At 43.9% G+C, this 13261-nt stretch overlaps 1 protein-coding gene across 1 annotated transcript in view; it reads left to right on the forward strand.

Moving 5' to 3' along the window:
- Positions 1-5970: 5970 nt before the first annotated feature.
- Positions 5971-13261, forward strand: part of E2F5 (E2F transcription factor 5, p130-binding) — a 31561-nt gene continuing 24270 nt past the window's right edge. Inside the window, exon 1 of the mRNA XM_006880510.1 lies at positions 5971-6192. Coding sequence (XP_006880572.1) covers positions 5971-6192 — 222 coding nt within the window. The remainder of the gene's footprint in view (positions 6193-13261) is intronic.

Raw genomic sequence — 13261 nt, forward strand, 5'->3', positions numbered from 1 at the left:
GGTGTTGACTGCAGATCCAAGAAAAATTAATTCTTCGACAGCTACAATCTTTTCTTCATCTATCAGAATGTTGCCTATTGGGCCAATAGTGATAATTTTTGTTTTCTTAAAGTTGAGGTATAAACTTGGAAAACAAGGATTTATATATAACAAGTCAATAAAGACAAGTAGTCATGCATATGTGTTTGATATAAAGATTCAAACTGTCAACGATTTAATCTTACGTAAATCCATAATCAATACACTTGGTACCAGCAGTCTAGAGAGCAGGAGATGTAATGTACTGGGGAATTTAGCAGTCAGGGATCTCTCCAAATTATTGGGGAGCAGTGATGTCAGTTTGAGGACTAAAGTGGGCCAGAGTCAGACCATGGTCTTTTTAATCACTTGGTATGCTCCTGAAAGCTGGACAATTGTAAAAAGAATAAGGGCCATGTGAGGATGGCCATATCTGATGTTGATCAACTTCACAAAGGAAAACTGTCCCCATTAACAGCATTAACACCACAAAACCAATTCCCATGAGGTCAGATGTGTCCCCACCTATGTTCCTGCACTTCTTTCTACTTATTCCCAAGACCAATTTTACTGCTTAATACGCTCCAAACTCAAATGTGACAGCTCACAGACCACACAGAACCATATTGTTGTTGTTATTGTTAGATGCCATCGAGTACAACCCATAGCGAGCCTATGAACACAGATCTGAACCCTGTCTTATCCTGTGCCATCCTCATACTTCCTACCACATTAGAGCCCACTGCAGCACTCACTGTGTCAATCCACCTGTCTGAGGATCCTCCTTTCCCAAGCATCATGTCCCTCTCCAAGGAATAGTCTCTCCTTAGCAACAAAGGTTTATCCTCCTTGTCTCCAAAGAGCACTCTGGCTGCACTTTCTCCAAGACATACTTGTTTGTTCTTTGGCAGTATATAAGGTATTCAGTAGTTTTCTCCAACACTATAGCTCAAGGCATCAATTGTTCTGTCATCCATATTCATTGTCCAGCTCTCAGATGTGATAGCTCACAGATCACACAGAACCATATTGGGGAAGTAAAAAGCTATAAGCTATAATTCAGATTATTAGCAGTATACATTCACTCAATCAGGGCAGCTTCTGAAATGTGCTCATGGGCACCTCAGCCTTAAGCCTCAAGGCTTTAGGCCAGTGTTACAAAAGCTCTCACTCCTGTCAATTGTGACATTCCCTCCTGAGTCCTCCTACTTGTCCTCCAACAAACTTGGGCAAAGGCTGTTATCTCTTGTTCTTTGAGGGGTGGCAGTCCCAAGGCCAGCTCCATCTCTTGTTGGGTCTCTGGTCCTCTGTTTTGGCCAGTGCTTCTGCTCCTGTAAGGTTAGCTGGTGCAAGAATCTCGGGCCTCAAACACATGCGTTCTGTGCCTCCTTCTTTGCTGGCAGTGAGACTCTCAAATTGTGCTGGTAGATCCACTCAGTTGAATGGCAGGACTAGCCAATCCTCTTGTGGAGTGACGAGACTGGCCAATCCCCTTGTGGATAGGCAGATACACCCTATTCACTTATTTCCATCCTCAGCAAAGTCAAAACTCAATGGCTAGGAAAGTAATTTTGAATAATACCTTAACACCACAACAATGAATAAGGATGACAGAAGAAATGATGCCGTTGAACTCTGGTGTTGGAGAAGAGTATTGAACATCCCATGGACTGCCAGAAAGAACAAACTGATCTATCTTGGAGAAGTTTCACTCAGCGTGCTCCTTGGAGGCAAAGGTGATAAAGCTTTTATCCTACATACATTGGGCATGTTGCTAAGAAAGGCTGTTCCTTGGAGAAGGGTATCATGCTGGGAAGGTGGAGGGATGATGAAGATAGGAAGACCCTAAACCAGGTGGATTGACCCAGTGACTGCAGCAATGGGCTCTAGGGTGCCAGGAAGTATGAGGATGGCTCAGCATAGGGGAGGGTTCATACCTGTTGTTCATCGGAAAGCTATTAGTCATACTTGACTCAATGGCACCTAACAAGAGGAAGAAGTCCTGAGTGACGAAAGTTCAAAGGGATCTTAACCATAATTCTTAAATATTTAACTACTGTGTTATTGAGAAACCTCTGACGGCACTGGCTATAGGAGGTAGCACTATTACCAAAAGGTGGAATCTCGCTTGCAGTTCAAATTCACCAACAGCTTTGAGAAAGTAAGAAAGACTGGCCATCCCCTCCAGGGAAATTTACAACCTGCAAAAATGCTGGAGGGTCAGCTGTGAGTTAGTTCCTACTCTACAACCAGGGTGTTTTGTGGAAATACCGACCCCAAGGTCCAATCTTTAGATCAAATGCAGACACTATGTCCAAGGTTTTGATTCAAGAATTTCTGCTTTTTTGTTTTGTTTCATTTAATTATGTGTGTGTGTGTGTGTGTGTGTGTGTGTGTGTATACTGTCAAATCGGATCTGACTGGTACAGGAGGAGATTGCCCTCCTTCTCCAGAGCATCTGGTGGATTTGAACCGCAGAGGCAAGGATTCTGGGGCTTCGTCTGACATACTTTGGGCATGTTGCAAAGAGGGACAGGTCCTTGGAGAGGGACATCATGCTTGGGAGGGTGGAGGGACAGCGCAAGAGGAGAAGACCCTCTATGAGATGGATTGATTCAGTGACTGGGATAATCGGGATGGGTGTGTCAGAGGCAGTGCGATTGGCGCAGGATAGAGCAGAGTTTAGGGCTGTTGTACATAGAGTCGCTATGAGTCGCAAACGACTCGATGGCACATAACAACCACCTCTGGGATTGCAGTGCAGCTTCTTGCCACTAGGCCACCAGAGCTCCTTAAGAATTTCCATTTTTAAAGAAACTCCACAGGTGATTTTCTCTCTAGAGTTAGAGACTCTTTCCTAGCCATCAAGTTGGAATCAATTCATAGGTGACCCTCTGTTGGGTTTCTGAGACTGTAAACTGCATGAGAGATGCCTGAGCGTCTTTCTCCCACTGAGCCACAGGGTGGGTTTGAATTGCAGCCTTCAGCTTAGCCGTGCAATTGTCCATGGGTTCGGCCAGCAAAGATCCCTAGGGTTTGGAAGCTTGGGTTAAAATGATTTTTAACTCCCAAACAGACATAAGGATTTTGAGGGTAATCTATTTTAAAGGTAGGAAAATCTTTAAAAATGAAAGCTAAAAAGGGAAACAATTATTCCCCCACATACCAAGATAATTGGCTTTGTTGTTATTAGGGACCTGCATGAGTGGCATCTACTTCCTAAACAACATGCCTCCGGAAACTCTGTGAACTTTGATAAATGTCGACAATTGTAGAGGGGCTTCAGGCCTTTTGTTCATAGGGTCGCTATGAGTCGTGCTCAACTCGATGGTAATCACCACCACCAACAAAGTCTCATAGGACTTAAAACAACAGAAACCCTGTGCAGTCCTCACAATCTCTGCTGTAAAATTTAAAAAAAAAATATTAATATCAATTCCTGTCTCTGCACCTATGGTAGAATGTTCTTTATTAAATGAAAATATCTTTACGAAACACTAGTATTGTTCGTGATAACTCAGAGCCACCATGTCTGTAATTAACAGGTAAGCACCTTGCCCTGTTCTGTGCCATCCTTGAATTCTGCTCATTATCAAGCCCTTTCTTGCTGTCACTGTGCCACCATCCAATGAGGGTAGCCTAGTGGATAAGATGCTGAGCTGCCGACCTGAAGGAACATGGTACAAATCCACCAGCTGCTCCACAAGAGAAGATGGGTAGTCTCCTACAGTGTGATTCCACTGCCTCTGAAAACCTGCTGGAGGTTCAGTTACGAGTCAGTCGACTCAAAGACACACAACCATAGCAACTCAACTAATAGAAACACACTAGTCAACAACATGAAACTAATTTGCAAAACTCGATCTTGCTAAGGCCAAATGACACTGTAAAAATCATACTCAAACAGCTTAAATAGTTTATATGTGTTTTGTTCTGGCAGAATTTCCCGTGTTTTACTTCAAGTATTTAATGCTAAGATATATTTACATATTTGCTTAAAATGAAGGCTTCTTGGTTATTAATATGATTGTAGCTCAAACTCATTTCGCAGTTAAAACAGACTGTTTTTCCCAAACTGTAAATTGCATGGGAGGAGATTACTCATCTTCAAGTTATATCTACAAATGGGCCATAGATGGTGTAGGGAGCTCTGATAGCTTAATAGTCAGGAACTGCACTGCCAACAACGAAGTATGTGGTTTAAATCCACCAGCTGCTCCATGGGACAAAGATGGACAATCTCCTCTCCTGAGATTTAATGCTCTGAAAACTCACTGCATGACATACAGTGACTACATAGCTAATGTATTCTCGAGAGTTCTGGCAGCCTCCTGGGTAAGGAATTGTGATGCCAAACCAAAGGTCACCACCAACTGCTCCAAGGTAGACTTGTGATTTACAGCCTCTGAAAATCCACTGAAGGGGTCAGCTGTGAATGGGTATCTTACTCAATGGCACACAACAACAGCATAGTGTGCCCAGTTTTCCGAGTAAAGGCTTCATCTCACTTTGTTGTTGTTATGACCCATTGAGTCAGAGCTCACTCATAGCTGAGGCTTATCTGTGTTTTCAGAAGCAGTATGTCACAACGGAAGAGGAAGCCCACCTTTGTCCTGTGGAGCAGCTGGTGGAGTCAAACCGTGCACTCTAGCGTTGACAGCACACGTTTTTTACCACGAGGCCATCAGAGCTTCCTTCACTTTTCTTTGTATTGTTGTTAGGTGCTGCCCAGTTATCCACATCATAACACATATTTCTTTAGTAACTCCCTCCCCCTGTTTATTTTTCACTTAAGCAAAATCTTGGAGGAAATGTTCTTGATTAATTACTGTTGCATGACTCGTGATTAGCAAGAGTGAGCAATCTAACAAGAAAAAAAATTTTTTTATATTCCACTGAGAACCTGTGGGTTATTTACCACCAATGATCCGTTACTGAAACAAGAGAGCCTGTCCCTAATAATCTAATTTATACAATGTAATTTGGTTCCAGCAAGGTTTGAAGAACACCTTTCTTCAAAGAACAAAAGGTCTGGGGTGAGTCTTGGTGAATTACAAGCCTGCCAGCTACCTACACCTCACCCCCTAACATAATAAAAAGCATGCGCTTTGGAGATAATTTTGGGTAAGGGCAAAACTACTCTAAAACTCTATGATCCTGCCCTTCTGTTTCGAAATGAAAAAAAAACAAAACAAAACCAAAAACCACCCGTTATTTGTGGAGTAGAGCCCTGCGCCAAGTATAGGTCGTTGAAAAGCATGCAAACTATTTTCAGTTCTAAAAAGTGAAGTGTGAGAATGGGCAGAAGAAAGCAGTGAATGGGCAGTGAACACAAATGACTGATGAGGGCCATCTCTAGAAATCGAGAGCGCTCCCACCAAATTCACAGCATTGAAATTTATAGTCAGATATTTATATTCTACCCAAAAATAAGTATTCTTTTTCCTTTTCCCTCTCTCCAAATCGCCGCGTGAGATGCTATTCCTTTGAGTGTGAAGCACACACTCGCGGAGGTCCCTCAGTCCCTGCTTGCTCCCCTCTTTCCCCGCTTCTCCCCTCCCTCCCGGCATCTCTCCTCTCTCCCTCCCTTCTTCTCCCCTCCCTCCCTGCTTGCTCCCCTTTCCCAATGAGAAATGCGTCTCCAGGAGACGGCGGGCGGTGGCGTCACTTCCGGCCATTTAAACTCCAGTCCCCACCCCTCGCTTCCCCCTCTTGGCGCTCCCACTCCCCCTCCCCGCCGTCGTGGGCTTCAGTCACGCTTCCCGGGCTCGGGGAGGGTGGAGGCTTGGCGCGCCGCGGGCGGCCGTCCGGTGGGCGCGCGCACCTGTTTGAAGGAGCCAACGGCTGTGCGGCCCGCACTCGGAGAGGGGGCTGCGGGAGCGGCCTGTGGCTGCGGGTGGGGACGGCGAGCGGCCGGGCGCGGGGGCCGGAGCACCGCGGCGCGGGGACGCGATGGCGGCGGCGGAGCCCGCCAGCTCCGGCCAGCAGGCGCCGCCAGAGCCCGGGCAGGGCCAGCAGCCGCAGCCGTCCCAGCCGCAGCCCCCGCCGCAGCCGCAGCCGCTCGGGGGCGGTGGGGGCGGCAGCAGCAGGCACGAGAAGAGCCTGGGGCTGCTCACCACCAAGTTCGTGTCGCTGCTGCAGGAGGCCAAGGACGGCGTCCTCGATCTCAAAGCGGTGAGCGCGGGAGGCGGGACGGCAGCGGACTGAGCTGCCCGCGCTCGCAGAGAAGCCCACCCCCTAGTCGCGCTGGCTTCGGCGGGCGGCGCTGCGGGACGCGCCCTGCGGGACCGCGCCAGTCCCGGACTTGCGGCCGCGCCTCGGCCCGGGACGGCGCGCTGGGGGAGGCACAAGGGGCCCGCATGGCCTCGACCAGCCGCGGAACCAATGGGGACCGTGGCCCCGCGCCGAGCTCTCCACAAAGAGGCCGGGTGCCTGCAGCGCCCCCTCCTGGCTCGGTCCTGGGGCCCGGAGACCCGACGGTGGCCCGGTGCCCTTGCTGCTGCGGCCCATCCACGGCCAGGGAGGGACCTTGGCTCTGGCCCGGGAGACAACGCAGGATTGATCTTCTTCCCGGTCCTAAGATGCTCTTGGAGTTGAGATTATGTTCCAGTTATTATTTTTTTTTAAAAGACAAACTTAGTTTTACCTCTTTTTTTCCCCGAATGCAAGAGAAAAAAAAACCCGCCAGACTTTCTTTACCTTTCTTTCAATCCCGCTGATTGGTAAGAAATATTTAATTTGTGGGTTAGGAAGAAATGTTTGTGAGTCAAATTTGGTATCGGTTATACATCTCTAAAAGTGATCTTTGCCATCACGTAGAAACAGACTGGTTTATAACTTTCACCCAAAGAGAATGAAGCGCACGGTGAACACGTTCCTGTTTCAAAACAGATCTTCCTTCCCTCCCTCTCTCAGGATTTAGCTTTCCTGCGCAGCTACTTAGATCGATTGAGAAGCAATCGATGATATGGATGTTTGAAGTGAACCGACTGGTTCAACTGGCTCTCCTGTGAGTTTTCAGAAGCAGTAAATCAATAGTGGAGATTGACCCGGCCTTTCTCCGCTAGGGCATTCAAACTTCGAACTTTTCTAATGGCAGTGCAATTCCTTTCCAGTACCTCACCAGAGTTTCTTGTTTTGTTTGGCTAGAATTATTTAACTGTTTACAACAGGAATTGGAAAGGATCCTTTGCATTGAGGATGAAGAATATGATCACTTTTTTAAAAAGTGTTTAAGTAGAAAAACGAAAACCCAGCCCATTGCCATGGAGCATATTCCGACTTAAGGTTTTATAAATTAAACCTAGTTATTCGGGATCACTGCAGATTGCTAACTACATTTTCACCTTGGATGTCACTGCCACCTTCCAGGCTTCTCCTAAAAACAGTGTGACCAGGGAGTGCCCTCCAGTACTCTCTGCTTGTAAGACTGCAGATTCCCCAGGAGGGCCAGTGATGGCTTCTGCATGGGTTTACTACCAGTCTGTAGAAACATTTCACGTGGGTTTTTACTTACCTGTAGCCAAGGCGTGTGAAACTAGTGACTACAGACGATAAGACAGTCCATGCTTTCATTATTCACTGGTCCTCTCTCAGGATCTGGGATTATAAATGTGGATTAGAGACTCTTGATTCTGGAGGAAGGTACTGTTCATTTTGAAGACTCTCACAGAATTTTCTTTCTTTCTTTCTTTCTTTTTTTAATTCCAGTAAGCCCAAGTCAGTTCCAGTCTTCCTTATGCATTGGGGTAATCCACCACTGATCTGGGGTTTAGGGTGTATAGAATTGAATTGTTCTACTTTTAGTAGGATGCACATATTTGATATTTTGGAAAATATTACCTACCACCTTTTTGAAAAAAATCTCCCGGGAATTGATTTTCATACTTGGAAATTCTTTGTTCTTTCTCTTCTTAAAAAAAGTTTGTTTTTCTCCCCACCCTAGTGCTCTATGCATGAAATGGGTTTTGTTTTAAGCTGTTACAGCATGAGAGAAAGCATGAGTGTTACAAAGCACAGGTTGCAAGCTGCTTTTTAATTGGTAGAAACTCACCTGTAATTCATAACTTAAGGGAAGGTCATCAGGAGAGTTTGATGTTAGCAGTAAGATTGAAGTCTGAGAGCTCAACTCTGGGCACTTTCTCTTGCTCTGGGAAAATGCCCTGGTTTCACAAAATTTTCTTTTTGGCTTCCTGTTTGATCTATGACCATAAAATTTTTTCTACAGAAGGCAGTGAGTAGGATGTGAAGTTTGATATTTTACATTGTTATTTCACTTCTCCTGGAAGTCTCCTAAGTTTATGCAGTTAAAACATGACTCCACTCTTGTCCATTGAAGGCCCTCCATTCTGTTTCCAAGGCTGTAAATTTATGGGAGGAGACTGTCCCCATCTTTTTCCAGGCTTAGTGGCTGTTTGATTTGAGCCTTTGACTTTTTGGATAGCAACCTGATATGTTGCAGACTAACCATTTATATATCTAGAGAAAAGTTTTAAATGTTTTTCCATACAAATCTAAATTTTGTTTATACATTTTCATATATATCTTTATCGTCTTCTGTGCTATAGTTTGTTGAAATCTTTCCAGTGGTATATTGTTTACTGTGTTAAGCTGTTTTTGACAGTGAATGTTGGAAGGACTAACACCATGTATAAATATCCTCTAATTTGACATTATAAATAGAAAAGTGTTTGAGCTAGCATAGATGCTTTTTTCTTAATTTATAAAGTGAGGAAGAATGTAATGCTGTGTCTTAATGATAAGTTTCTTTTCAGAAATTAATTACAGGCATGATTTGACAGCATGTAAATCCTAGTATGAAGACTGTTCTGGTATAATGTCTCAATTAGGAAAGACTAGAGAAACACTTTAATGAGCCCTGGGGATGCATAGGATCAGTTAATCAAAAGGTGTTTGATTTGAGCTGACACAGCAGCTTCAGAGGAGAAAGAACTGGTGATTTGCTTGCCTCAAGTTTAGAAAATTCTGCTCTATCACAGGAGATCACTGTGCATCTGAATTAATTCATCAGCATCTAAAACAGGAACACTTGCAATGTGTTGTCTGTCTCAGGCTAATGAAATTTACAACAGTGGACATGAAAGTAGTTGCTATCTTAATATTGAAGTTTTACCATGTTAAGCTGCTAATACATGTTCACATTAATGTTATAGAGAGCCCACTGCCATCAAGTCAATAGCCACTCTTAGTGACCCTTCTTTGGGTCTGAGCCGCTGGTGTACTCAAACTATGGACTTTTTGTAAGCCACACTATACATTATGCACTAAGCCACCAGCCTCAATATTTTATATAGATTAACTCCCCTCAGCATTGCAGCTTCATACAGTCTATGCCACCAGAGCTCCCTGATCTAACACCAGTGAGAGTAGAATTTAGGAAACTGAAAGAGATTTCTTGATTTGTCTCAAATCACATAGTAAAAGGTGACAGATGTGAAACCCCAGAGTATGTTGTTCTTTGTGCTACTCTGCCTTTCAGTATTCCTTAAAAAAAAAACAACCCACCTCACAAAACCAAACATCGCTTATTTATGTGGGTTGTTTTTCCCCCCTTCCCATTTGTATAAGAGAGAGTGAATATGTTTATTTATCTGTTTGTGGAAGAGAGGGTGGTCTGAGCTGTCCTTATGACTCAGATGAAGGTGTTGACAGAAAATGTCACATGAGTTTTCAGGGATTCCATTATTTAACAAATTAAACTGTTCTTGGTGCCACTGAGTCAACTACAACTCTTAGTTGTATCAGCAACAGATCTAATAAGCTCGAGTCCCTTATTATGGTCATTGTGTCAGTACATCTTAGTGGGAGTCCTTTCTCTGATCCTCCACTTTCCACTTTTCCCAGCATGATACCCTCTTCCAAGGACTGGAATCTCCTGACCTGCTTGAAGGTCAGAAATGAACAAAGGAAGAGGCCTAGCAGTAGGGTTGCCAGAAACCTCTAGCACCCTGGCTGAGCTTGGTCCAAGACAAACTTGTTTGTTTTTTTGGCAGTTCATGGGATATTCAGTACTCTTCTCCAGCACCACAGATCAAAAGGGTCAAATCTTCTGCTACCCTTATTCATTGTCCAGCTAGTGTTATCTTTTTACAGATCAGTGAGTTAGAAGATCTTTTAAGTTAGTCATGAGTAAGAGTGTTCTGTTTGGGAAATTTCTGTTAAATACAATTTTTCATAATGTTTCTATATTTGCTTTGGTGCCATTTTGAACTTTTTTCCCTTTTATTGTATTATTTTTACGTGTACCGTCAAAATCAGATCTGACTGGTACAAGAGGAGATTGCCCCCTCCTTCTCCAGCAGAGCATCTGGTGGATTTGAACTGCGAGGCTCAATGTCAAGAAGACAAAGATTCTCACCACTGGACCAATTGGCAGCGTCAGGATGGATGGCGAAGAGATTGAGATTGTTCACAGCTTCAGTTTGCTCGGCTCCACAGTCGGGATGGGTGTGTCAGAGGCAGTGCGGTTGGCACAGGATAGAGCAGGGTTTAGGGCTGTTGTGCATAGGGTCGCTATGAGTCGAAAACAACTCGAGGGCACATAACAACAACCACCTCTGGGATTGCAGTGCAGCGTCTTGCCACTAGGCCACCAGAGCTCCCTTCATTTTGAACTTCTTAAAGCACAATCAAGATTGCTTATCTCTTTTTATTGTAATTGTTCAGGTAAAATTGCTAGAACCTAGGCTTAATGTGATTAAGTATTTGGAGTGTTTCTTATCTCTGGTTCCTGACTCATACCCATTCTTGCTGACATAATACAAACTGGGAAAGATGCAAAGAATTTAATTTCAAGTCTCAATGTGCAAGAGTGAAGATTTTTTGATTTTTTTTTTTTTCTTTTAGGAAAAATGAACATACAAAGAGGAGTAACAGTAGGGTAGCCAGAACTTTAGTACCTTCTTAAAAATTCTCAGTAGACTGCAAATCTGTTACAGTAATAAAAAGATTAATGGTGGCTATTCTGCTGGTGGCTTAGTGGTAAAAGTTACGTCAACCCAAAGGCTTATGGTTCAAATCCACCAGCTGCTCCTCAGGAGAAAGATGGGCAGTATCCTCCCAAGAGATTTACTGCCTCTGAAAATCCACTGGAGGGTCAGCTTTGATTGGTTCTGACTGAACAGCACACAAAGAGCAGGCACTATGCTATGTGCTTTACTTAATACTTGTATATTAACTCAATTCTCTTAACACAGCAGTAAGGAAAGTATTTTGTATCCATTTTATATCCATATTTGTATCCGTTTTGTAGCCAATTTCTATCTGGTTAGGAAATTGTCACTAAAAGAGGTTAAGGAGTTGAGATATGGACCCATTTAATCAGATGTAGTGGTCCATGCACTTAACCATTATTGGTAGGCAAAAGACTTGCCTCTTTGCCTTTTTCCAAAGTTTGATATAAAAACTTTATTAAAGTTAAAAAAGGGGAGAGAGGAGAAGTCCTCTCCTTTTTCCTGACCTACAACTTAGGATAGTAAGTAGTTTTGGGTGCCTAGTCCACACAGATGTAATTGCTGATTTTGTTGGTTCCTAATTGGGTGTCTTGGGCAGCATTCTGTTTAATTTATAATAAAATGAAATTTTAAGTTGAGTATGTTTTTTTGCTCGCTCTGTGTGTGTCTTTCTCTCTTTTGCTGTCTCTGTTTCATGGTGGAGTTGAAACCAGTTTCTACCTGACCCTCCACTGGGTTTGCAGTGTTGTAAATGGGAGGGGATTGCCCCTCTTTCTCTCCCTCGGATCTGCTGGTGGATTCACATTTTGAGTTAGCAGTGCATCTCCATAGAGATTAGGCCCCTAGAGTTTTCTTTAAGTATACCCATCAACAGTCTTAAAAGTCAGACCTGAGAAAACTCATTTTCTAGGACTAGGGACCTGGGAATATACATTTTAAACAGATACCCCCTGTGATTTTGGTAACAACTGAAGTTCAAGAACCACTGAACAATGAGTTCTTTCTCTTTTTTGAGTTGTAATTCACTAATCAGAAACAAATGTTCTGCTCATCAGGGCAGCTAATGGGGAACAGAGCTGAGCTCTTTGGGGCTGATGGGGAAGGAGCTGCTCATGGGGAAAGGTCACAAGGTAGATGTTGGACATTTTCCCTTCATAGGTCTGGAATAGCTGCTGCTTATCTCTGTGAGATGTAGCATAGTATGGCTTTTAAAGTACTAATGCAGGGTTAATTTTTATTAGGAAAAAATCTGCTTTGAGACTAACATCTAGAATAGATTAAAGGGGAGACTAGCTGGAATAATGACACAATTGTGCAATTGAGGATTTAGATTTTTAAAAGAGCAAGATCAGTGCAGCTTCAGCGGAGTTCCCCTCCATCAATCGTGTTGTCAGGGACCAGTGAGTGAGTTGTGACATTTTCCCATGAGCAGACTATTCCCCATCAGCCCCAGAAATGGCAGCTCTGTTCCCCATTAGCTGTCCTGCTGAGCAGAACAGTTGTTTCTGATAAGTGAATTCTAACTTGGAAGAGAAAGAACTCACTCTTCGTTCAGCGGTTATTGAACTTCAGTCTCAATCATTGTGGGATGATTCTTTCCTGTAATGAAGACTGGTCATAGGGTCGCTGTGATTCGCCTACGACTCAACGGCACTTAACAACAATAACATCAGCATAGATCAGTTGGCCTGGTGGACAGAAAGTGATGCTACCAAGGCAAAGGTGGGTGACTTTTAATCCACGGTCCTCAGGCCTGTTTTTTATTGTTTTTTGTTCAAACCATCTTCTAGGTCATATAGCCCTGGTGTATCCACTTGCCATACAGAGATAATGTGGTTGCTGTGAAGCTGAACATTGTGACCCTGATGTGTCAAATGTGTTAATGGTTACCCATGGTGGACAGTGTTTGGTGGAGCTCCCCAATTAAAACAAGCTTGGAAGCAGGAGTTTCATCCACTTCCATGATAGCTTGCCTCTGGAAACCCTATGAACCTGGAGAAAGGATGAAAGTCGCACAAGTGTTGAGGACTTTGGTTCATAGGGTCACTATGAGTCACCCAAGACTCGAAAGCATTCAACAACAACAGTGAAGACTGAGCAAAAATAACAATTCTCAACAAGGACAGGAATAAATGGAGGGTTGCACTGCTAACCCAAAGGCCACAACTCTGGCAGTTCAACTCCACCAGCAAGCCCACAGGAGAAAGGCAAGCAGTCTCCTCCTCTCTGATTTACAGCCTCAGAAACCCAATGGAGAGGTACCTTTTTAG

Source organism: Elephantulus edwardii, unplaced genomic scaffold (genome assembly GCF_000299155.1).
Source record: "Elephantulus edwardii isolate Elephantulus edwardi_28Jun2011 unplaced genomic scaffold, EleEdw1.0 scaffold00008, whole genome shotgun sequence".
Classification (NCBI taxonomy): Eukaryota; Metazoa; Chordata; class Mammalia; order Macroscelidea; family Macroscelididae; genus Elephantulus; species Elephantulus edwardii.